Source organism: Hyla sarda, chromosome 6, assembly GCF_029499605.1.
Source record: "Hyla sarda isolate aHylSar1 chromosome 6, aHylSar1.hap1, whole genome shotgun sequence".
NCBI lineage: Eukaryota > Metazoa > Chordata > Amphibia > Anura > Hylidae > Hyla > Hyla sarda.
This window is the reverse complement of record NC_079194.1, coordinates 92,519,343-92,546,836: the sequence shown is the minus strand read 5'-3', so window position 1 is coordinate 92,546,836 and position 27,494 is coordinate 92,519,343. Positions and strand designations below refer to the sequence as shown.

Here is a 27,494-nt window from a genome sequence, read left to right as displayed (position 1 = left end):
CACTGTAAGTTGTGTGTGTTATCAGCAAGAAAAACATAATACCTTCACATCAAGACCACAACTACTATTGTGACTGACTAAAGCCAATTGTTACTGTATAAAATTCACTATACAAAGACCTATATTCTAACCTACACTGACCATATAGTGGTAGATACCAGCTGTACACATCTCTGTGTGTATTATCCCTGTACTGTGACATCACTGTGTATTATCCCTGTACTGTGACATCACTGTGTATTATCCCTGTACTGTGACATCACTGTGTATTATCCCTGTACTGTGACATCACTGTGTATTATTCATGCACTGTAACATCACTGTGTATATTATCCCTGTACTGTGACATCACTGTGTATTATTCATGTACTGTGACATCACAGTGTGTATTATCCCTGTACTGTGACATCACTGTGTATATTATCACTGTACTGTGACATCACTGTGTATTCTCCCTGTACTGTGACATCACTGTGTGCATTATCCCTGTACTGTGACATCACTGTGTGTATTATCCCTATACTGTGACATCACTGTGTGTATTATCCCTGTACTGTGACATCACTGTGTGTATTATCCCTGTACTGTGACATCACTGTGTGTATTATCCCTATACTGTGACATCACTGTGTGTATTATCCCTGTACTGTGACATCACTGTGTGTATTATCCCTGTACTGTGACATCACTGTGTGTATTATCCCTGTACTGTGACATCACTGTGTATTATCCCTGTACTGTGACATCACTGTGTGTATTATCCATGTACTGTGACATCACTGTGTGTATTATCCCTGTACTGGGACATCACTGTGTGTATTATCCATGTACTGGGACATCACTGTGTGTATTATCCATGTACTGGGACATCACTGTGTGTATTATCCCTGTACTGTGACATCACTGTGTGTATTATCCCTGTACTGTGACATCACTGTGTGTATTATCCCTGTACTGTGACATCACTGTGTGTATTATCCCTGTACTGTGACATCACTGTGTGTATTATCCATGTACTGTGACATCACTGTGTGTATTATCCCTGTACTGTGACATCACTGTGTGTATTATCCCTGTACTGTGACATCACTGTGTGTATTATCTAGGGGTGCACCGAAATGGAAATTTCAGAAACGAAACCGAAATAAAAAAAAAATGTCCGGCCGAAACCGATACCGAAAATAACTTCTCCCCGTCTTCTGGTAAAATGCAGCGCTCCGCTCATTAGATTAGATTCCCCCACATTAGATTGCCAGCTCCCCCACATTAGGTCGGGAGTTCCCCCACATTAGTAGGCAGCTCCCCCGCAATAGTAGGCAGCTCCCCCGCAATAGTAGGCAGCTCCCCCGCAATAGTAGGCAGCTCCCCCACAATTGTAGGCAGCTCCCCCACAATAGTAGGCAGCTCCCCCCAACAATATTAGGCAGCTCCCCCACAATAGTAGGCAGCTCCCCCCAACAATATTAGGCAGCTCCCCCACAATAGTAGGCAGCTCCCCCACAATAGTAGGCAGCTCCCCCACAATAGTAGGCAGCTCCCCCACAACAGTAGGCAGGTTCCCAAATTAGGTCAGCATTTCCCCCACAATAGTAGGCAGCTCCCCCCAACAATAGTAGGCAGTTCCCACACAATATTAGGCAGCTCCCCCCACATTTGTAGGCAGCTCCCCCCCACATTTGTAGGCAGCTCCCCCCCACATTAGGTCAGCAGTTCCCCCCCACATTAGGTCAGCAGTTCCCCCACAATAGTAGGCAGGTTCCCCACAATAGTAGGCAGCTCCCCCCAACAATATTAGGCAGCTCCCCCCAACAATATTAGGCAGCTCCCCCCAACAATATTAGGCAGCTCCCCCCAACAATATTAGGCAGCTCCCCCCAACAATATTAGGCAGCTCCCCCCACAATAGTAGGCAGCTCCCCCACAACAGTAGGCAGGTTCCCAAATTAGGTCAGCATTTCCCCCACAATAGTAGGCAGCTCCCCCCAACAATAGTAGGCAGTTCCCACACAATATTAGGCAGCTCCCCCCCACATTTGTAGGCAGCTCCCCCCCCCACATTTGTAGGCAGCTCCCCCCCACATTAGGTCAGCAGTTCCCCCCCACATTAGGTCAGCAGTTCCCCCACAATAGTAGGCAGGTTCCCCACAAAAGTAGGCAGTTCCCCCACAATATTAGGCAGCTCTCCCCCCCCACAATATTAGGCAGCTCCCCCCAACAATATTAGGCAGCTCCCCCCAACAATATTAGGCAGCCCCCCCCCACAATATTAGGCAGCTCCCCCCAACAATATTAGGCAGCTCCCCCCACAATATTAGGCAGCTCCCCCCCCCCCCCCCACAATATCAGGCAGCTCCCCCCCCCCCACAATATCAGGCAGCTCCCCCCAACAATATTAGGCAGCTCCCCCCCCCCACAATATCAGGCAGCTCCCCCCCCCCCACAATATCAGGCAGCTCCCCCCCCCCCACAATATTAGGCAGCTCCCCCCACATTTGTAGGCAGCTCCCCCCCCCATTAGGTCAGCAGTTCCCCCACCCCACAGACATACAGCTTCCAGCCATATACAGTGTTTGGCTGGAGGCTGTATGTCTGTACTGCTGCCCCCACAGTGTTCCGGGCACCGCTCCTCCGGCCCGGGGTCACATCTACTGCTATGGCCTATGGACCATAGCAGTAGGTGCCGGGACCGGAGGAGCGGTGACCGGAACACTGAAGAAGATGACGCGGTCACTTACCAGGCCCCGGCCGGCGTGCGTTCTCCTGCGACGATCCTGCGGTCCTCCTGCGTCTCTATGGTTGTCAGTGACGTCCCGTGCGTACGACCATAGAGGCGGAGAAGCGGAGGATCGCAGGAGGACGCCGGGGAATGGTGAGTGACCGGCGGACATCCTTATGTCCCGAAAAGATTTTTTGGGACACAGGGATGTCCGGGATAGGATTAGGAATACTTCTTTTTATGTGCCCGGGCCGGCTCCCGTGTGTGGCAGCAGGCGGGGGCCGGCCAGAGCATATAAAAACTAATACTGTATACTAAAAACCAGGGGGCCTCCAGCTGTTGTATAACTACAACTCCCAGCATGCCCGGACAGACTTTGCCGGTCCGGGCATGCTGGGAGTTGTAGTTTCACAACAGCTGGAGGCCCCCTGGTTTTTAGTACACAGTATTAGTTTTTATATGCTCTGGCCGGCCCCCGCCTGCAGCCACACACAGGAGCCAGCCCGGGCACATAAAAAGAAGTATTCCTAATCCTATCCCGGATAGCGCAACCCCCCCCTGCACCCCCCACGAGTGCCTCTGCCACTGGCCATGTTTGTAACTTGTGCTGTGGGCGGGCAGGGGAGGTGGTCATTATCGGCACATTTTTTGTTGTTTCGGCATTTTGTCGAAATAGCTATTTTCGGCTGATATGTATCGGCTGCCGATATATCGGTGCATCCCTAGTATTATCCATGTACTGTGACATCACTGTGTGTATTATCTCTGTACTGTGACATCACTGTGTGTATTATCTCTGTACTGTGACATCACTGTGTGTATTATCTCTGTGCTGTGACATCACTGTGTGTATTATGTCCCTGTACCGTGATATCACTGTGTATATTAACCCTGTACTGTGACATCACTGTGTGTATTATCTCTGTGCTGTGACATCACTGTGTGTATTATATCCCTGTACCGTGATATCACTGTGTATATTAACCCTGTACCTTAATCTCACTGTACATATTTACCTTGTACTGTGAGTGACAATACATGGTTAATATGCAACGTTCAGAGTTAATATACACAGTGACATCACAGTACAGGGATATTATACACAGTGATGTCTCCGTACAGGGATAATATACAGTTTTGTCACTATGAACCTTAAACACCTCATAAACACCTTCTAGTGGTGGAATTAGGCAGCAAAAATTTCTCTATTCAAAGGGGTTATCCAATCTTAAAAAGTGTAAAAAGAAATATACAATGTATCTGGAAAGTATTCAGACCCTTTCAATGTTTTATATTTATTATGCTGAGGCCTTGTGCTAAAATAACAAAAAATAGTTTTCCCATATGATTCTACACTAAATACTCCATAATGGCAATGTTAAAAACTAACATTTTTGGAACTATATAAAAAAGAAAAAATATACATGGGCATATATATTTGCTATGACCCTTCTTGCTCAAAGGGCTTTCCATTTCTCTTGATCATGTCTGAGATGTTCCTACACCTTGATTGGAGTCACGTGTGGTCAGTTCTGTTGATTAGACGTGATTTGGAAAGACACAGCCCTGTCTATATAAGATCTCACAGCTGACAATGCATATCAGAGCTTTAAATTGAGCCATGAGGAGGGAAATTTGCCTATAGAGTTTAGAGACGGGATTGTGTGGAGGCGTAAATCTGGAGAAGGATGCAAAAAATTCTGCCGCACTGAAAGTTCCCAAGAGCCCTTATATTGAAAAAAAAATATGAACAACCAGTAGTCTTCCTACAGCTGGCTGCCTCAACAGGCTATGTAGTAAAGGAGAAGGTGACCAAAAACCATACTGTCATTGTGGCTAAACTCCAAAGATCTGCATACAGATGGGAGAAACTTCCAGAAGGTCGACAATCACTGCAGCAATCCACTAAACTGTGTTTCATAGCAGAATGCTTAAAATGAAGTCTTTCTTTAGTAAAAAAAAGGTGCATGAAAAGGATACTCAGACTATGGGAAACAAGAATTTCTGGTATGAAGAAACCAAGATTGAACTCTTTGGCCCTTAATTCTAATTATCATTTCTGGAGGAAACCATGCACTGCACATCACCTGCCCAATACCATCCCCACAGTGAAGCATGGTGGTGGCAGCATCATGCTGTGGGGGTCAGTAGCTGGGACAGGGAGACTGGTCAGGGTTAAGTAAAAGCTGAATGAAGCAAAGTACAGAGTTTTTCCTTAAAGGGGTTATCCACCATAAGGTGATTTTAGTACATACCTGGCAGACAGTAATGGACATGCTTAGGAAGGATCTGCGCTTGTCTTGGGGATAAATGGCTATGCCATGAGATCACCATAACACTGTGGCTAGCTTTTTGTGAACTGGTATTTCCTGTTTGACTTTTCTTTTTTGACTACAAATCCCACAATTCCATTTTCCTCCCTCCCACAAATCAGCCACCCCACCCATTGAAACATAAATGAGCTGCAGACCTGTGGTTTTCAATCAGGGTGCCTCCAGCTGTTGCATTAGTTGCAGATTGATCTCTCTCCCACCAAGCGATCCCTCCACCCATTGAAGCAGACAGGCTCCCTGTCATCAGCTGACTAGTGAGTCAGGTCTCGGCCGCATTGCAACCTGGGAAAAATTTGAGACAACAGTAATTTTGTATGCTGTTAAAAATAAATAGTGGGGTGACAATCACAGAAGAATTAGGGATCGACCGATATCGTTTTTTTAGGGCCGATACCGATACTCTGTGGAGGTTAGGGCCGATAGCCGATAACTTATACCGGTATAAGTTATCGGCTATTTATCCCCCCACCCCCGGCGACACCGCTGCAGATCATTGATTTAAAGCGGGCACTTTAAATCAATGAACTGCAGCGGCTTTTGCGGTGCCAGAGACTGCCGCCGCCACCCGCTTCTCTCCCCCTGCCTGTCCTGAGTCCTATCACCACGACCACCCCTCCCCCACCACCCCACACCCCCCACCGCACCACCCCGGCCAGAGACCGCCGCCGCCGCTGCCCCATTGCCTCCCCCATTCCTGTTTTTTATAATTACCTGTTCCCGGGGTCCGCACTACTTCTTGCTCCGGCGCCGTCCTCCTGAGCTGTCACTGTGCGCACTGACGGTGACGTCGCGTTGAGGACGTCACTTGTCATTGCGCAGCGCACAGCGTAACACAGGACGCCGCAGGAGCCAGAAATAGCGCGGACCCGGGAACAGGTAATTATAAAACCGGGGATTGGGTAGGCAATGAGGCAGTGGCCGCAGCGGTCTCTGGCCTGGGCGGTGTGGGGTGCGGCACGGTGCGTTGGTGGGGGTGCGGCGGGGGGGCATTATCGGATTATCAGCAAGGTAATTGCCGATACCGATAACGTCCAAAATCGTGAATATCGGCCGATAATATCGGCCAAACCGATAATCGGTCGATCCCTAATAAGAATTGTGAGAAAACCGTCACACACAGGTACAGACACTATATTATGAACTACAAGGAAGAGAATAACAGAAGACAAACTATAAGCTAAGAAGCACACCAAGATATACTTAAATAGATAACACACCAAATTCATGCCATACATGATAATGTGGAGAGATACTCTAAAATCAATTAAAAGACTCCTAAGAGCCACAACCCAGTCCTAGCGAGGGGCCATGAACCCCCTCAACTAGTATGGTGCCCGTCCAGAACCTGAGATGTCACATATATGGAACAACCATCCGTGCCGCAAGTGAGTTAAGATAGTAATAGATCTGAATTGGGATAGGCAAGTAAACACTGTAAAATAGCTAGAAATCGGGAACCTTGTTACACAGAGTTAATAACATCAAAGAGTATAAATACATATAGACCAAAAATAGGATACACTAGTTGCGATTGCACAAGCCCTATGTAAATAATACGTAACATGCATGAATACCTATGTAACAAATGCCAATCCCTCTAGCAATACAACCTGTCAATCAACTCTTCCCTGCGGCCGGAATGGAGATGGTCAGACAAATGAATTAGGATGAGGCCGGACGGGGCCAGTGAAGCCCCACACGTTCCGTCGCTACAAGGCGACTTCTTCAGGGGTACTCAATATATTATGAACTACACTAACTATATTATGACACTAACTTTACAGCCCCTGCAGCATAGTCAAATAAAAAAAAATTCCTGGAATACCCCTTTAATGAAAACCTGATCCAGAGTGCTCTGGACTTCAATCTAGGCCAAAGTTTCACATTCCAACAAGACAATAACCCTAATACATAGCCAAGACAACACAGGCATCGTCTAGTGACAAACCCAGGTCTCTGGAGAGACCTAAAAAGATCTGGAGTACCCAAAAGAAGGGATGGATGGAGCAGTCCAGGGCATCTGAAAATAGTAGTCCCTCCAGTGATAATCCTCTAGCAAGCAGGGTCCACATCGGTTGGCCAACTGTGGTAAAGATACTTGAGAAGATGTGTGCAGGCATTTCCTATCACAGGGCATAAGATCCAGATGTTCATGACGTGTAAGCCACATGGCACTAACTCTGAGTGGAATCTTACAAGATGACCTGCTCAGCTATTCTCTCTTCTGTTTCTCTCAGAGCAGGAACAGAATACTTGAGACCAATGCCCTCTTGGCATGTACTGGAGATATGGGGAAAACCTGTGGGATCCCACACAAGGCTGTGATCACCATGACCTACCCAGAGCTGGTCTGGGTGAACTTGAACTGGTCATGGATATGCTGGCAGGACTGGGGTTTGGTTATTTGCATAATAGTAGGTTTTAACTGGTTACAAAGATACTGAACTATGCCTAATCCTTCTTCTCCTTATGTGAGCTAGCTGAGGCAGACAGACTGTTTCTGGTCTTTAGCCTGAGCTAGACTAAACTGGTTCCAGCCATCTGGGGAGAGCGGGTTGGACTTGGACGACTCCTTTCTCAAGAGAGATGCATTTTCCCAACTTCCCAATATTCCAAGTTTAAATAATCAGGATAAAGGAAGCTGTAACTTCTATGAAAAAAAATGCATATAAAGAAATGGATACATTTGGGGACTTTTTTTTTTTATAAAAACAAAACTACAGTTTATTAAAGGTTCATTTCAAACTTAGGTTGGGTTTCCACATTGTAAAATGAAAACAAAAAAACAATAGTAAAACAGCTATGAAGCACCAGGTTGTTTTTTTTGTTGTTTTTTTTTTTTTTATAACAATGTGTTTTAATAAAGAGGACCTATGGTCAAATCCATCATATAGATTTTATATTGTACGTATAGAAAAGCTAAGGGGCCCTGAACATATACCTTTTTTATGGTATGTTGAGTAGGCCCCCAATTCCTGAGATATGGGGCTTTTTATTTCCCATCTGACGGTCTGTGAATCCGTGAGATGGATGGGCACTTCATCACAATAGGGTCTGTGGTCACAGTGCAGGCTATGTGGCGGGATGTGAATAGGTTATCGCAGGGGGCGTGTTTAGCGCTGGTCTCTCACATCGCCATATACTGTATACATAAAGAAGCTGCTGCTGGCCCATGCCGCCCTCCTTTCACTTCCCTCATTTACCCCCTACTGACTACTATTAGTCTGTACTATTATCATGGTGATAAAAAAACTTGCTAATGGTTGCTGTTGACCCCATTCCCCCCCACTCCGCTCTGTGCCTCCTTATTGTCCAGCACCTTTCTGTGCCTCCATATTGTCCGACGCCTTTATGCTCTTTCACTCTGTGTGAGGATAAATGTGGCGCTCCTTCAGTGTGTGCATGCATGATGGGAAGAGCAGAGAAGTGCATAGCATTGAGGAGACGTGAGGCTCCAGTACTGCTGGGGACTGCACAGAGGACAAAGCAGAGGCAGTGAAAGGGAGGACAACAGCACCCAGCATTATTATCACCCTAATATTTGGCCAATGTTCTAATTCCACTGCTTTTATACCTATTTTACTGCTGTTTTTTCTTTTATTTACAATGTGAACCCAGCCTTAAAATGTAATCAATTTAGAAAGATTAATGAAAATGTGCAAAAAAACTAAACAAAAAAAAAAAACCTGATTTATCAAAATGTGTCAGAGGAACACTGGAAAGAATTTGCCAATAACATCCAATCACAGCTCAGCTTTCCTATCCTAAAAAGCTCTGGTATGTGAAAGCTGAGCTGTGATTGGTTGTTATAGGCAATATCTCTCTGTTTTCTCCCACACATTCTAATAAATCAGGGCCTACATGTTAACAAATGTAACATACCATAGTGGGGGACTCAATTATTAGGGGGACAGGGCGATCTGTCACAAAGACCGGGATCGCCGAACAATGTGTTGTCTTCCTGGCGCTAGAGTTCGGCACATCGCGGATCGGGTTGGCAGGTTGCTGGGTGGGTCTGGAGAGGACCCAGCAGTCATGGTACATATTGGCACCAATGACAAAGTAAGAGGTAGGTGAAGTGTCCTTAAAAATGATTTCAGGGACTGAGGCCACAAGCTTAAGGCAAGGACCTCCAAGGTAAAATTTTCTGAAATATTACCTGTACCACGAGCCACACCAGAGAGGCAGCGGGAGATTAGGGAGGTAAACAAGTGGCTCAGAAGCTGGTGTAGGAAGGAGGGGTTTGGGTTCATGGAGAACTGGGCCGACTTCGCTGTCAGATACCGGCTCTTCCTTAGGGATGGGCTGCACCTTAATGGGGAGGGTGCAGGTGTGCTTGGGGAGAAGATGGCTAGAAGGGTGGAGGAGTGTTTAAACTAGGGACTGGGGGGGAGGGAACCTACAACATAGAGGGGGAAGATAGTGTAGATAGAGAGGGGGGACTAATTAATGTTAATAGGGATAGGCGTCATAGGAAAAAAAAAACACCATTGAATTGCATGTTGACTAATGCCAGAAGTCTGTCCAATAAAACTGATGAACTTGAGTGGTTGATGTCTGAGGAGGATTATGACATAGTGGGTATAACAGAGACTTGGTTGGACGATAGCTGTGACTGGTCGGTCAACATACAGGGTTATAGTCTATTCAGGAAGGAGCGGACAAAACGGAAAGGGGGGAGGAGTTTGGCTTTAGGTAAAGTCCAGTCTGTAGGCCGAACTGCGGGAGGATATATGGGAGGGAAACGATAATGTGGAGTCATTATGGGTAGAAATATATGAAGTTAAAAATTTAAAAAATTCTAATAGGGGTTTGCTATAAGCCACCAAACGTAATGGAAGAGCCAGAAGATCAATTACTGAGGCAAATAAACAAGGCAGCAAATCAGGATGAGGTGATAATAATGGGGGACTTTAACTATCCTGGTATAAACTGGGAGACTGAGACCTGTGAATCTCATGAAGGAAACAGGTTTCTGACTATAGCTAAAGACAATTATCTGTCCCAAATTGTGGCCGACCAGAGGGGATGCCCTACTAGACTTAATATTAACCAACAGACCTGATAGAGTAACTAATGTGCAAGTAGAAGGACACCTAGGAAATAGTGATCATAATATAATACATTATAACTTGTTCTTCAATAAGGGAATCTCTCGAGGGGCCACAAAAACAATGAACTTTAGGAAGGCAAAGTTCGATCAACTCAGAGAAGCCCTTAACAAAATAAAATGGGATAATGTCCTCAGAAACAAGAATACTGACACTAAATGGGGGACTTAAAAATATCTTAAATTCTCACTGTAAAGTGTATATACCTTATGGGAATAAAAGGGTCAGAAATAAAAGAAAACCAATATGGATGAATAAGAACATTAAGGGGGCAATAAATGACAAAAATAAAGCATTTAAACTACTAAAACAGGACGACAGTGAAGAAGCATTAAAAAGCTATAGAGAAAAATGTAAAATATGCAAAAAACAGATAAAATCTGCAAAAATAGACAGAAAGACTCATTGCCAAAGAGAGTAAGACTAACCCCAAAATGTTCTTTAACTATATAAATAGCAAAAAGGTCAAAAATGAAAGTGTAGTCCCTTTAAAAAAAATTATGAGGAAGAAATTATAAACCGGGATCTGGAAAAAGCAAATATATTAAACAATTTCTTCTCCACTGTATTCACCGAGGAAAATGAAATGCCAGGTGAAATACAGCGAGATAAGGTAAACTCCCCAGTACAGGTCTCTTGTCTAACCCAGGAAGAAGTACAGTGCCGCCTACAAAAAATCTAAATAGACAAATCACCAGGTCCAGATGGCATTCACCCCTTGTTCTAAAGGAATTAAGTTGTTACGCCGAGCGCTCCGGGTCCCTGCTCCTCCCCGGAGTGCTTGCGGCGTTCCTCTCTCTGCAGCGCCCTGGTCAGACCCGCTGACCGAGAGCACTGCACTGACACTGCCGGCGGGGATGCGATTCGCATAGCGGGACGCGCCCGCTCGCGAATCGCAACCCAAGTTACTCACCTGTCCCGGTCCTCGGCTGTCACGTCCTGGCGCGCGCGGCTCCGCTCCTTAGGGCGCGCGCGCGCCAGCTCTCTAAGATTTAAAGGGCCAGTGCACCAATGATTGGTGCCTGGCCCAATCAGTTTAATTAGCTTCCACCTGCTCCACGTCCATATAACCTCACTTCCCCTTCCCTTCCTTGCCGGATCTTGTTGCCCTTGTGCCTAGAGAAAGCGTTTACTGTGTTTGCCATTCCAGTGTTCCAGACCTCTTGCTATCACCATTGACTACGAACCTTGCCGCCTGCCCTGACCTTCTGCTACGTCTGACCTCGCCTCTGTCTAGTCCTTCTGTCCCACGCCTTCTCAGCAGTCAGCGAGATTGAGCCGTTGCTGGTGGATACGACCTGGTTGCTACCGCCGCAGCAAAACCATCCCGCTTTGCGGCGGGCTCTGGTGAATACCAGTAGCAACCTAGAACCGGTCCACCGACACGGTCCACGCCAATCCCTCGCTGACAAAGATGATCCACATCCAGCCTGCCGAATCCTAACATAAGTAATGTAATAGACAGACCCCTATTTTTTTATATTCAGGGACTCTTTAGGGACTGTTCCCCAGGACTGGCACATGGCAAATGTGGTGCCAATATTTAAAAAGGGGTCAAAAGGTGACCCCAGGAATTATAGGCCTGTTAGTTTAACCTCCGTTGTATGTAAATTGTTTGAGGGTTTTCTAAGGGATGCTATTTTGGAGTATCTTGATAAAACTAAATGTATGACTCCATATCAGTATGGCTTTATGAGGGATCGGTCCTGTCAAACTAACCTGATCAGCTTTTATGAGGAGGTGAGCTCCAGACTGGACATGGGGCAATCACTGGATGTCACATATCTGGATTTTTCCAAAGCCTTTGATACGGTTCCACATAAATGGTTGGTGCATAAAATGAGAAGGAGTGGGCTGGGGAGAATGTGTGTAAGTGGGTAAGTAACTGGCTCAGTGATAGGAAACAGAGGGTGGTTATTAATGGTTCTTATTCTGATTGGGTGACTGTTACTAGTGGGGTACCACAGGGGTCAGTTCTGTTTAATATATTCATTAATGACCTTGTAGAGGGGTTAAATAGTGAAGTAGCAATCTTTGCAGTTGATACTAAACTCTGTAAAGCGGTAAACACTATAGAGGACAGTGCACTGTTACAAATGGCTCTGGATAGGTTGGAGGTTTGGGCTGGGAAGTGGCAGATGAGGTTCAGCACTGATAAATGTAAGGTAATGCACATGGGGAAGAAAAATCCGGGCTGGGATTATGTATTAAATGGGAGAACACTTGGGACGACTGATGTGGAAAAGAACTTGGGAGTCTTAGTTAATAGTAAATTTAGCTGTAGTGACCAGTATCGGGCAGCTGCTGCCAAGGCAAATAAAATCATGTGGTGCATCAATAGGGGCATAGATGCCCACGACAAGGAAATGATTTTACCACTGTACAAATCACTAGTCAGACCACACATAGAATACTGTGTACAGCACCAATGTACAAGAAATATATAGTGGAGCTGGAGATGGTTCAAAGAAGGGCAACCAGGGTAATAAGGGGAATGGGAGGACTACAGTACCCAGAAAGATTATCAGAATTAGGGTTATTTAGTTTAGAAAAAAGAATTCATAGGGGCAACCTAATACCTATGTATAAATATATCAGGGGGCAGTACAGAGATCTCTACCATGATCTATTTATACCCAGGACTGTATCTATAACAAGGGGGTATCCTCTACGCTTAGAGGAAAGAAGGTTTCTACACCAGCACAGACGGGGGTTCTTTACTGTAAGAGCAGTGAGACTGTGGAATTCTCTGCCCGAGGAGGTGGTCAAGGTGAACTCTGTAAAAGAGTTCAAAAAGGGCCTGGATGCATTTTTGGAGAGTAATAACATCGCTGTTATGTATGCTAGATTCATAGGGACAGAAGGTTGATCCAGGGATTTATTCTGATGCCATATTTGGAGTCGGGAAGGAATTTTACCTCGAGTATGAGGGTTTTTTGCCTTCCTCTGGATCAACTCAGTAGGGACTCATTTGGGTTATAGGTTGAACTTGGTGGACTCTGGTCTTTTTTTTCACCTTATGAACTATGTTACTATGCTACCAGATTTTTTTTTACGTGGTTTCTTTTGTGCATTTTGCTATAAGTAATAGTTATACATTAGGTTTATCCAAATCTCAGATAACACATCTTGAAGGGATTATGTCAAGTTGTCAACATCAGCTCTACTATATCTACTATATCTGTAGTGTAAAATACGTATTGTAGCTTTAGTTATTTAAGAACAATGAATATGTAGGTTTCTAAAATACAAATCTCTGAGAAGAAAATGAAATAAAGCATTTCCATTAAAGGGAATTCTCAGAGCAATGAATACCAAAAATATGGTCAATATGAAAGCGCTTGGATCCGATCAGGTTATTCCTCACAGTGGTGTTACTATGCCCTCTAGGTGCAGAACAGATTATTGCATCTACAGAGGCTGTGTTGCATCTACAGAGCTTAATTCACACAATAAGACACATGCTGTATACAGTTTGATAAACTCTATTTTTATCAGGCCATACTGGTGGTTTTCATTATTTTATGGTGACCTATCATTGTTTTGGGTGATTAACCATGTCTGCTTCTTGCAGGGGTTTGAGCATTGACAAGAAGCCGGAGCTCCAGAGAGTGTTGGAGAATCGTAGAAGAGACAAGATCATACAACAGAAGAGACAGGAGGAGGAGAGTAAGAAGATGCAGTCGCCATTTGAACAGGAGTTGTTAAAGAGACAGCAGAGACTTGAGCAGGTACCTGCTTCTCTATGCCAAGTATTGTCTCAGTATAGTATAGTCTCATTTACTCAGCATCATTTTGTTTTGGTTTAAGTTGTGGGAATGGTGCATGAGGAATGTACTGTGCATTATAGGGGTTAGCTGAGTGCCAGAGGCACACCTTCTCAGTCATTTCCCCCACAACCAGGTCTTTGCATAGTGATCCTCAGAGATGGCCCTAGTTTATGCGAGGCGAAACTCGAACATGAGCCCCCTTAATGAAACCTCACAGATCAGTGAATGTATACAAGGGGCAATGCATATCTAGCAGATGCTAGACCATGATCTGTCTGAGGACAGGTGAGAATCAAATTCTGGTCTGGTGGCACAGTGCTTTATATCCTATTTAGGGGAGCACAGGGCATTATATATTTTTAATGGGGCACAGTGCAAAAATATCCTATTAAAGGGGTTATCCACCATAAGGGGATTTTAATATTACGTACCTGCCAGAATTGGGTGTTTCCTGTTGAATTTTGTTCTCTAAACTACACATCCCATAGTTCCATGGTATGTAAGTATAAAGTCACTTTCCTGCCTCCCACACATCAGCCACCACACCCATTGAAACACACCTGTGATCCCTTCAATGTAATACACCAGTGTTTTCTAATCAGGGTCCATACAGCTGTTGCAAAATAAACTCTCTCCCACCCAGCAGTTGCTCCACCCACTGAAGCAGGACAGACTTCCTCTGATCAGCCGACTAGTGATGTCAGGTCTCAAAGCATTGCAACCTGGGAAATCCTGAGACATGAGTAATTTTGTATGCTGTTAAAAATAAATATTGGGGGGATTGGGGTCACAGAAGAATTGTGAGAAAACCGTCACACATAGGTACAGACACTATATTATGAACTACACTAACTTTACAGCCCCTGTAGCATAGTCAAATAAAATTAAACATTTCTGGAATACCCCTTTAAGGGGTACAGTGCATTATATATTTTAATGGGACACATTGTATTATAGCCTATTAAGGAGGGCTCAGTGCATAATATTTTACTAAGGGGGCACAGTGCATGATATCTTATTAAGGGGAGCGCAGGGCATTATATCCTATTAAGGGGGCACAGTGCATTAGATCCTATTAAGGGGGGGTCATAGTGCAGTATATCCTATAAAACACACAGGGAGTGTAGCAGTATTACAGTAACCCCCCGACCTACGATGGCCCCGACATACGATCATTTCAACATACGATGGCTTCTCAGAGGCCATCGCATGTTGAAGGCAGCATCAACATACGATGCTTTTGTATGTCGGGGCCATCGCATAAACGGCTATCCGGCAGCGCAGACTGCTTCAGCTGCCACGAATAGCCGTTTACGGTGCCCCGTGTGGTCCGCTGACGATCACTTACCTGTCCTCGGGGCTCCGGCGCGTCCTCTTCGGGATCCCCTGCATCGTCGGCGCTCTCCATCGTCGTCATCACGTTGCTGAGCACGCTGTCCCATCATCCAATAGGAGCAGCGTGCGTAGCGACGTGATGGCGGCGACGGAAAGCGAGGATGCCGGGGAAGCAGAGGCCTTGCTGGAGCATCGGGGACGCCCCGGGGATGCGGCGACAGCGATGGAAGGCGACATCCAGGGCAGCGGTGACGGTCCGGAGTGGCGGGGACACGTGAGTATAACCTCCAATACCAGTGGTCTTCAACCTGCGGACCTCCAGATGATGCAAAACTACAACTCCCAGCATGCTGGGTGTTGTAGTTTTGCAACATCTCGAGGTCCGCAGGTTGTAGACCTCTGTCCTATACTTTACATTGCACGGATCCCTCAACATACAATGGTTTTAACAAATGATCGTCCATTTGGAACGGATTACCATCGTATGTTGAGGGACCACTGTATATTCATAGGGTACAGTGAGTTCAGCAGTATTATATTCAGAGGGTGCAGTGAGTTCAGCAGTATTATATTCAGAGGGTGCAGTGAGTTCAGCAGTATTATATTCAGAGGGTGCAGTGAGTTCAGCAGTATTATATTCAGAGGGGGCAGTGAGTTCAGCAGTATTATATTCAGAGGGTGCAGTGAGTTCAGCAGTATTATATTCAGAGGGGGCAGTGAGTTCAGCAGTATTATATTCAGAGGGGGCAGTGAGTTCAGCAGTATCATATTCAGAGGGGGCAGTGAGTTCAGCAGTATTATATTCAGAGGGGGCAGTGAGTTCAGCAGTATTATATTCAGAGGGTGCAGTGAGTTCAGCAGTATTATATTCAGAGGGTGCAGTGAGTTCAGCAGTATTATATTCAGAGGGGGCAGTGAGTTCAGCAGTATTATATTCAGAGATTGCAGTGAGTTCAGCAGTATTATATTCAGAGGGGGCAGTGAGTTCAGCAGTATTATATTCAGAGGGGGCAGTGAGTTCAGCAGTATTATATTCAGAGGGGGCAGTGAGTTCAGCAGTATTATATTCAGAGGGGGCAGTGAGTTCAGCAGTATTATATTCAGAGGGGGCAGTGAGTTCAGCAGTATTATATTCAGAGGGGGCAGTGAGTTCAGCAGTATTATATTGGGAAGAGGCAGTGAGTTCAGCAGTATTATATTCAGAGGGGGCAGTGAGTTCAGCAGTATTATATTCAGAGAGGGCAGTGAGTTCAGCAGTATTATATTCAGAGGGGGCAGTGAGTTCAGCAGTATTATATTCAGAGGGGGCAGTGAGTTCAGCAGTATTATATTCAGAGGGGGCAGTGAGTTCAGCAGTATTATATTCAGAGGGTGCAGTGAGTTCAGCAGTATTATATTCAGAGGGTGCAGTGAGTTCAGCAGTATTATATTCAGAGGGGGCAGTGAGTTCAGCAGTATTATATTCAGAGATTGCAGTGAGTTCAGCAGTATTATATTCAGAGGGGGCAGTGACACTGAGAAGTTTAGAGGGCTTACTCTCCAGCTGCGGAGAGATGCAGTTGCATGCTGGGCAGTACAGTTGCCGAGGCCAGTGACTTTGATGTAGAGATAGATGGATTGATGTGTGGGCAAAAAATGAAACAAAATAAACAAATAAATAAATATCACCAAATGAAAAAATAAAGAAATAACTATTGGCCAAACCTACACTTCTGTCCCCATCCCTATACACATCCCCTATAAAAATTACCATAATGAAAAGGGAACATCATTTAAAAATATATATATTAGCATCACTTCCTGTTAGTATATAACAATGTTATTCATTATTAATATTATGTTAAATATATATATTTTATTATTTTATATATTTTTTTACATTCTGTTTGTTTAGCTTGAAAAAGAAGAACAGGAACCTAAAGAGGAAAGTCATGCTCCCGAATTCATAAAAGTGAAGGAAAATCTCAGAAGAACAGCGACATTACCAAGTGATGAGAGAGTAGTGTAAAATAATTGCCAACCAGGAATGAAGTTCTGTGTCGAGCTGGATTCGTGATGTCACCTGGGCATCTGTGTACTTGACTGACATTGCAGATTGTTTGTACAAGGAACTATCCGTTATCCCGACAGCAGTGTACGCCATGAGATTGTGCTCTCAGAAGTGATGTGACACCCTGTATTTAGCTGCCACAACATGTAGTACACGATGCTAAACCCTAACACCAGTGGAAGTGTCCTCATACAACTGCACGTGGCTGTGGAGATTTGTGGCTGCTGTGTTGCCCACGCTTTCCATATGACTCGATGGTCAAGAGATGTCAGGTTGTCAGTAGATAACCTATCCAATGTGTATGTATATGTTCAGGGCCACATGGGAGCATATGGATTATTAGGCTGTGTATACCACATACTTGTTCTGCATGTCAAATTCCAAGATATGTTCTCTAAGTGTTGCACAGTCATCTTTACTGCCACATGAGGTGTCTCCTGACCAGGACACCTGCACTATTGTGTTACCAGCCGACTGGTCTGGGCAGTATTACATTCCTAATTCCATATTACTATAATGCAGTGTTTACCTGCATAAAACAACCATGGGATCGTAGCGAGTTAGTGAACCAAGTGCACTCCTCCTTCTTTTAACCTTAGAAGAATGTGGCTTGCTATTTTTCCTTCTGACCACTAGAGGCAGCAGTGTGGTTGTCTGATATGGATTCCTAACAATATGCACATTTGACTTTAGAGTCAATAAAGGCAAAGTTGCTGAATTTAATTCTGAATGTACAGGGGAAGATATCTCAGGCATATGTAAAGCCAGTATTCAATCACGCCTTAATGTTGTAAATTTAATAATCTCAGTAAAGGGGAAGGATCATCACAAGTAAGAGGGGTTGTTTTATCATAGACAGCTACTATTTATAGGCCTATGGAGGGCTCGTCCAGCTTCTCCTGACACAGAGGCAACCCCAGATAAGTCATCCCCAACCTTTGGCAAACTGCCATCGCATGATGGGGATTGTACTTCTGTGGCAGCTGGAAAGCCTCAGGTTGGGGAATTCTAGTCTAGATACAAAAACAAAAATTTGGGTCAGATTTACTAAAACATGGATTAGAGAATTTGCCACATTTATCCAAATGACTTCTGGTATTTGATAAACTTGCTGCATCTGTAGATAGTGTTCAAACAAAATTGTGCTCCAAATTTTTGGTGCATTTTGGCACGATGTCAAATAGTGTCCCCTTTCCAATAAGCCACTCCTCTGGCCACGCCTTTTGCGAGATGATATATACAAAGTATATAAGATACATGACAAATGTGGCGCAAGGCGTATAAGCTAGTGTTTTTTTTGTGAAAATTGACAGAATTCTGACCTATTGGCAGTAGTAAACCTGCCCCAAAATATCAGTGTGGATAAAGGGACATTGTCATTGAGTCTTGAATAGACATCATACATGATGCACAAAAACATCAACATCCAAACTGTTCATTTCATCAGTGACTGATCCTTCCCCTGTAAGATTGTGACCCTATCAATATCACTTCCTGCTGTGCAATTCAGTAGAGCATATATTTATTTTGGCATCGGTGCGATGCCAGCTATTTTTCTATATAGTCTTCTAATCAGAATAAATCAATAGATGTATAATATTTGCATACGGTATAATGAATACAGCACAAAGTATTTTTTTAAATCTAAATCAGACCTTTACAATCGCTTCATTTTTTGCCCTCACTAATGATCAAGAAATAATATGTTGCACTTTATGTATTAATAGGATTGTTCTATTTCTCTACAGATCTTTATGCCAGATATTAGCAGACAAACCTTATTCATGTACTGAATACAATCAGAACTATGATTTAAGGCTATTCTCACACCCAAATGGTAAGAGTAGTGGTATCTATGATGAGAGTAGTGGTATCTATGATGAGAGTACAGTGGTCCCTCAACATACGATGGTAATCCGTTCCAAATGGACCATCGCTTATTGAAATCATTGTATGTTGACGGATCCGTGCAATGTAAAGTATAGGACAGTGGTCTACAACCTGCGGACCTCCAGATGTTGCAAAACTACAACACCCAGCATGCCCGGACAGCCAACGGCTGTCCGGGCATGCTGGGAGTTGTAATTTTGCAACATCTTGAGGTCCGCAGGTTGAAGACCACTGGTATTGGAGGTTATACTCACGTGTCCCGGCCGCTCTGGACCATCACTGCTGCCCTGGATGTCGCCTTCCATCGTTGTCGCTGTGTCCCCGCCGCTCTGGCAAGGCCTCTGCTTCCCTGGCATCCCCGCTCTCTGTCGCCGCCATCACGTCGCTACGCACGCCGCTCCTATTGGATGACGGGACAGTGTGCGCAGTGACGTGATGACGACGATGGAGAGCGCCGACGATGCAGGGGATCCCGAAGAGGAAGCGCCGGAGCCCCGAGGACAGGTAAGTGATCGTCAGCGGACAACACGGGGCACCGTAAACAGCTATCCGGTGGCAGCTGAAGCAGTCTGCGCTGCCGGATAGCCGTTTATGCGATGGCACCGATATACAAGAGCATCGTATGTTGATGCTGCCTTCTGAGAGGCCATCGTATGTTGAAATGATCGTATGTCAGGGCCATCGTAGGTCGGGGGGTCACTGTAGTGGTATCTATGATGAGAGTAGTGGTATATGTGAAGAGTTTAGTGCTACTCTTGATAATTATATTGCCATTTCACAGGCATTACCACTTTGATTTCGTACTTTTAGTTTTTCGAAATTCCCCCCAAAAATGCAGTTTTTGAGCATCTATTCTTAGAACTCTATGCTGTGCCTGTTGTTCATCCTGGAAATTTTGGGATTTAGGGAAATGCCCTATTGACAAGAGGAATTGTGACACCCAGTTATCAGTGGATTCATAGATTTCCAGAAAATATGCTCCAGTTAAGAGTCTCATAGATTCCGTGCCTTGGGGTGCACTGTATTTTATTATTTTTTTTCATTTAAAAATTGCATACCTTGCCCTGTTATCATATAAGTTTTCTGCCATCTGTGTTATCAATGTAACTAACAGGAGTTTACATTGCTAGTCCCTAGGGTGCATATAAGCTAATAAGAAGGCAGTTTTACCTAAGTGTAGGGGGGCCTTCCCTGTTTTAAATATTGAAGTGGACACAGATGGCATATTTTAGAATATGTAAAAAAATATATATTATGGAAAAAGAGGGCGTGGTGTGAGAAGTGGCAGTGTATGCATGTAATTGAGTGGGTGACCATAAGACTCATCTCTGTAACTTCAAAATAACTAACAGGGGTTATTACTTCTTGTTCCTGGTTAAAATAGAAAGAGCAGCTCTGGGGCACAAACTTCTTCCCTTACAAGTAAAATTCTGTACAGATTAAGAGAACATGAAAATACGTAAATACTGTGCATGTAAGGGGCTCCATTGAGATTTTATGATTATTTATGGATCTTAAAGGGAAAAATGCAGTAGTCTATTTCATATTCCTAAATGTCCTGTATTCCTTTATAAGAATTCTTCCAGTGAATAGAATTCGTAAAGGCCTATTACAGGATTCATTTTTTCATGAGCCTTTGAGCTCATACTGTATAATATTCTTCTATTACCTCTGTGTGCGACATCACCCACTGCAGCAATACCACGTCCCCTGGAGACCATGTGACTTATGACATATTGTTTCTGGCCACATGGAATGCTGGGAAAGACTTGCGCTGCAGCACTTCTGGGTGTGGATCCCATGCATGAAAATGGGACAAAGCGGCGCATGGAGGTAATAGAAGAATTTTACGCAGTATTATAACTTGACATTATGGGCTCAAAGGCTGAAGAAAAAATCCTGGAATGCCTCTTTAAGCTTCTAACCTCAAGTACATTTTATTTTGCACATAGCTTAAAGGGGCACTCCAGTGGAAAACTGGTGCCAGAAAGTTAAAAAGATTTGTAAATTACTTCTATTAAAAAATCTTAATCCTTTCAGTACTTTTTAGCAGCTGTTTGCTACAGAGCAAAATCTTTATTTTTTGAATTTCCTTTTTGTATTGTCGACAGTGCTCTCTGCTGACACCTGATGCCTGTATCAGGAACTGTCCAGAGCATGAGAAAATCCCCATAGCAAACCTATGCTGCTCTAGACAGTTCCTGACACGGACAGAGAGCATCTTCTCCCTGTACCCATCATCCTTGATTGATAGAACTTTACCTGTTCAGGTATAGGGAAAGATGTATCAGTCAAGGTCAGCAGGGCTGGAAGAAAACCCTAGGGACCACCTCAGTTATTTGCAATTCAGGCAACATGATAACAGGTTCACTGAAATTTAATTTCAATGGGTATCATGTTTAGCGGCATTGAACAATCGCTTCCAGTATGTAAATCTATTCATCAGTCAAAAACCACTAAATATACCATTTACCAACACCTGTACCAAAGCTACATAAAAAAATACAGGCCTTATTTAAAGAGTAGCTCCCACCATCTGTATTTTTTTTTCTGTCCCTACCTATTGTTAACCTATCCCTAACCCCCTCCCTGCCTCTTAAAAAAAAAAAAAATTCTACCTTATAAATGTCTCATATTCTGCTTGTCTGTATAGCTCTGGCGGAAGCCGACTTCCCCAGCAGGCGTGACGTCACTGATGCCTGCTGGGCACCGACTTCCGCCCTCACCTCATCTATGCTGCGCTCCTGTCAGGAGTGCGCATAGATGAGCGGCCAATAGCACGGCAGGCTGCTCTGGGGTCTCCTCCTCCCTGTTTAGCAGTGCAGTGTTATCCAGGGAGGAGGAGTATAGGAGCATCGCCCACCTGCCGCGCTCACCGCTGAGACCGAAAACAAAGTACGGGTAAGTGAAATAAGACCTCACTTACCCGTACAGGACATGTACATGTCCGGCCGACATTGGTCCTAATTCAGTCGTGACGTCACGGCTGGCGGCAGCCGGCCACTAGGAGGGAGGTTTTCAAATATAAAATACACTATTTTAATAAAATAAAAAAATTATGAATCTATATTAGAGATATATTGTAGTGCATAAGTACTACAACATATATAAAAAAAAAAAGGTTGTGACAGTGCCCATTTAAAGGAAATCTGTCACCAGTGTCACCTGCACTAACCTGCCAGTACCGACAGGTATTGCAGGTGACACTGATGACAACGGTACTCTCCTTGGCCCGTTCCGTGTAAGGGATCTTCGGTAATCTTGTCTGTTAGCTTTAGCTCCGGGCACCCGGCTTGGAGCATGGGCGGAGCATAGTGACGCCACCGCTGCGGCTCTCTGCTTGGTCCCGCTGCTAGAGAACAGCAGTGGTGATGTCACTAAGCTCTGCCCGTGACCCAAGCCTGGCCCGGATCTGAAGCTAATGGAGAAGATTACCGGAGATAACCTGCACGGAACGGGACAAAGTAAGTACCATTGTCATCAGTGTCACCTGCACTACCTGTCTGTACCGACGGGTTAGTGCAGGTGACACTGGTGACATATTTCCTTTAAAGGTTTTCTGGAGTTAAAAGAATAGTTTGATTTTGCTCCAGAAACAGCGCCCCTCCTGTCCATGAGCTGTATCTGGTATTACATCTGGCAATCCTTGCATTATCTTATATTAATGGATATCCTGCATGTTGCCTTGATAAAAAAAATACTCAATTATTGCAAAACTAAGGCTGCCCGGGCATGCTGAGAGTTGTAGTTCTGCTAACAGCTGCTATCTTTTATTGTAGTTTGATCACATCAGTTCCACTTTCTTACAATTACTATTTTTTTTTTTTTAAACCTGTATAAAGCTCATGTGCTACTTATAGTGCTAGTGTACATTCTTTGTGGCAGAGGGGCCTGTGACCCTCCTCAGGCATTGGGGCCCGGATGCAACTGCTACCTCTGCAGCCTCTATAGCCCTCTACACCGATGCCCATTGCCCCATTATCATTAGAAGCATTCATGGTCTGTTTGGTTGGCTGTTCTTATTAAACTATATCACTTCTGGTACACGTAACTGGACATTAGTATTATTCATTTATGTATAGACCTTACGAATGGTGACTTCAGATTAACCTTGTTGTGACTGTGGTGCAGGTTTAATAATCAGTCAGTATTTCAGTATCAGTTATGTTATGTCTTCACTTTATACTTTAGGTTTATATTTTTAGCTTATTGATAAAATATTTGTCCATCAAGTTCAAACCTGTAGAAAGTTGGCTTCAGATGGATAAAACCTTTTCTTCTTGGATACATTACTGGATTAATTATTATTCATTTATAGAACTGGTCTGGACTTTTATAGGAAAGAGCAACTTTAGGGGCCCCTCAGGCTCCTGGGCTCCCCCTAGAGTTACACCCCTACATACTTACTATTTTTTTGAAGTCTTTATTGCATCTATCCATCACACAGGGCTCTCTCTCCAACAGCAGTTTTGCTTTAAACATGGCACTTCATCTAGGCATCTATAGTTGGTGAGTGCCGCGCTTTCACCTTCTTTGTGTACAGTCTCTGTTGATGGTCGGAATGCTTGGATATTAACACTGAGCATCTAGTTAACTAGCATAAGGTTAAAGGGGTACTCTGCCCCTGAACATCTTATCCCCTATCCAAAGGATAAGGTATAACTTGTCTGATCTTGGGGGATCTGGCCGTTGGGACCCCTGGGATCTCTTGGCCAGCACACAGTGTTCTGAACATTTGTGTTCAGAAAGCTTGGTTCGGGAGACATGGTCCTGACGTCACACCACGCCCCCTCCATTCTGGTCTATAGGAGGGGGCATGACGGCTGTGATTTCTAATAGACATGAATGGAGAGGGCATGGCGTGATGTCACGACCATGGCCGCCCAAACCCGGCGCTCTGATCTATTGGATAGGGGAAAAGATGTCCACTGGCGAAGTACCCCTTTAAGCAGCTGCACTGGGTTAGCATAGCATGTTCAGTATTTAATTGTAATTATTGTATTGAGTGCCAGGAACAGATCGTAAAAGGAGGACACGTATAAAGGAGAGACTCAAACTTATTTTTTCCAATCCATTCATGGCTTTGTATTAAATAATTGCAGTTAAACATGAACATGTGAACACACCCTTTGGGTACATTCACACGTAAATAACCCGGAAACTCAGCAAAAGGATTATGTTGCTTCCCAATGAATTCAATGGGTAGCAACATAATCTGCAAGTGGAATTCCAGCTGCGGGTAACCGCCACTAATTACTGACACAATTTTACCGCACTTTTTGTAAAAATAGTGCAATTTGTACAGCAATTTTAAAAAAAATTGGGTAGAATTGCAGTACTGCCAATTAAACATCCGTGTGAACGCAGCCTTATACTGGAACTATACATCTGCTCTGCTCCTCCTGCTTCAAAACTTGTTCCCTTTAATGTGGAATATATGTACATGTAAAATGGGGCTCAATATTAAACATAAATTGGTCTTTTCTGGACCATTGAAACTTGAAACCATCCTCACCATACAATGCTACGGACAGGCCAGATCTGTCAAACCTGTCAATATCTGGAAGATCTGACCAATCAGAATGGGCATTTTACTGGTTACACCCCTGTATTAGGGTGCATTCACACCACGTTTTTGCAATACACTTCCCGTATCAGGTTTTTGATGAAAAACGTATTCCTCAAAACCTGACTAAACTGTATCAAAACGTGTGTAAAAATTTCCACCCGTATATGGTTAAAAACATATACGGTTTGAAAAATGATGTCCGGTTGCATACGTTTTTTAAGAAAAAACTTATAAGTTTTTAACTTTTCACTTCATTTTGAATAAAGTTTCACTTGTTTGATTGAAATTCCAAGAAAAATAATTGTGCAAAGTCAAAGAACGGATGGTGCAAACCGGATGGAACCATTGACTCCCATGTTAAAAAAAAAAACGTATACAGTTTTTCACCCGGACCAAAAACCGTGGTAGACTACGGTTTTGGGTAGGGGGAAAAAAATGGACAAAACCGTACATGATGCAAAACGGACACAACATGATGCATCTTTTGGCATACGGTTTTCAATGGAGAGTCAATGCATACGGTTTTCAATACGGTTTCATACGGTTTTCACATTGAAAACGTATACGGGAACTGTATGGCAAAAAACGTGGTTTGAATGCACCCTTACTGAAGTGCATGCACTGACTGGCTGTCTGGTAGCGCCCCCTACAGTACAGAGAGGTATTACATGTTCTGTACTCTTTACCTGTGCCAGGGTTAGCTGCTCCTTTGGACACCAGGTAAGAGCGGCTCCATTTAACTTTTTTAGGACACTGTGTACTGTACAGGACCCTGAAGAAGATCCTGTCCTCTACATAGACAGTGATTACAGCTCCCAGCAGATCTTTCTTACTTTTATATGTAAGGACTTGTTTTATCTGTATTAGTTATCTACTTATTTTTCTTTAATCCTCACTTTTTTCCTATTTTTGGATGACATTTTGCTGGCTTCAGAACCAATTACCAGGTTTCCATAGAGTTATGCTCTCAACATACAATGGTCGTCCTGGAACCAATTAATATTGTAACTTGACCACTGTACACCAATATCTATGCTTATTTGATACTGGGGCTTTAATTAAAATATCTACTGTATTTATAACTATGGGATACTAAAACAAACCCACTCCAGACAATTATATTTACTTGACATATTTATCCTCTTACAACCCAATGCACTGGATCGAACACATTCATTCCTATACACTGGATAACATTTTAAGGGCATTTTTCGCACTGCTGTAAGAAAACCAATGACTAATATACTGTATGTTCAGGTACCTTCTATGCCTTTTATTTGCAGATAGATATCATTGATATCGTGTTTACAGTAAAGAAATTCTGTCACTCTCCTGACTTGTCTGCCTTAGTAAATATTTATCATTCCCCATTAAATAAAAAATTCCGAACATCTTTAATTAGAACTCCACATTGTGTCATTCCTCAGTTATTCCTCCGGGAAATTTTTCAGTAAATCGACACCATTCCCAGTGTGAAAAGGATGGGTCCATCCAAGCTCAGGTACTGTCCCATCAGTACAAAGGAACGCCAAGAGTCAAAGACTCTTTCCGGAATTGTTTTACTAAATTCCTATATTCTTCATGAAATTACAGACAGGTCAGGGCAGATGACAGGTCGCCTTTAAGGGCTCGCCTCCTTAAAATCATAGTTGATCTGCATTTTTAGGCAACATGATTGTATTTTTTGTTGTTGTTGTTATTTCTCCTACGTTTGCCTTGACTACTACTGAAAATATATTTTATGACATTAAGCGTATAGGAGAAATAGGGAAAGTTTTCTTACATGATTTATTTTACATTTCTGCTGGGATTGTCATATATATTGCCTACATCACTGTTTCCCAACCAGGGTGCCTCCAGCTGTTGCAAAACTACAACTCCCATCATGCCCGGACAGCCAACGGCTGTCCGGGCATGCTGGGAGTTGTAGTTTTGCAACAGCTGGAGGCACCCTGGTTGGGAAATACTGGCCCAGAGGATGTTTTACATAGAATACTTAGTGCATTGTTTTTTAAGGTCTTATTCAGATCAGGATTCGGCCTGCATTGCGCATATATGTTAACATAAAGGTCAGGGCAGGCAAGGAGCTGTGCAAGACTTAAAGGGGTATTCCAGGAAAAAAACTTTTTTTTTTATATATCAGCTGGCTCCGGAAAGTTAAACAGATTTATAAATTATGTGGATACAGAGACAAAAAAAAGACATGGTCGCACAATATGCACAAATGATCTGACGCTTCTCAGCAATATATATAAAACAAACAGGTCGTTTGTGTACTTTATGATCATAAAGTGCATGAAGCCCGCCAGCCTCGTCACGGCCACCTGGATGTGGCGGGTCCCTAACATCCCTAGCATAAAATGGCGCGGCACCACGCGGCGACCACCACCGCCACGACACCAGTGCCCACGGGAGGGGAACGACCCACTGGCCGAGCAGCCCCAAATGCCACTCGAACCAGCCCACGGGACGCCCCCCCCCCCACGCAGACACGGTGCCACGGCGGGAGCAGCATCCACGCAGTACCACACCAGTGTGAACAGGGTGTAATAGTTCACTTACTGCTACACACTTACCGCTACACAAGGGCCTTTTCTTTCCTACCAGCCTCCCAGTCTGACTGGGAGCACATGGTAAGTGAGCTATTACACCTTGTTCACACTGGTGTGGTGCTGTGCGGCGTCCGTTGCTGCCGTGGCGCCATGTCTGTGGGGAGGTGC

General features: G+C 44.1%; 1 protein-coding gene across 5 annotated transcripts in view; it reads left to right on the top strand.

Moving 5' to 3' along the window:
* FAM107A (family with sequence similarity 107 member A) overlaps window positions 1-23,149 on the top strand; it is a 219,807-nt gene extending 196,658 nt beyond the window's left edge. For all 5 annotated transcript variants that reach the window (XM_056524483.1, XM_056524487.1, XM_056524486.1 and 2 more), the window contains 2 exons: window positions 13,735-13,891; window positions 17,160-23,149. In XM_056524483.1, the coding sequence (XP_056380458.1) occupies window positions 13,735-13,891; window positions 17,160-17,273 (271 nt within the window). In that variant the 3' untranslated portion in view covers window positions 17,274-23,149. The remainder of the gene's footprint in view (window positions 1-13,734; window positions 13,892-17,159) is intronic.
* Window positions 23,150-27,494: the final 4,345 nt, after the last annotated feature.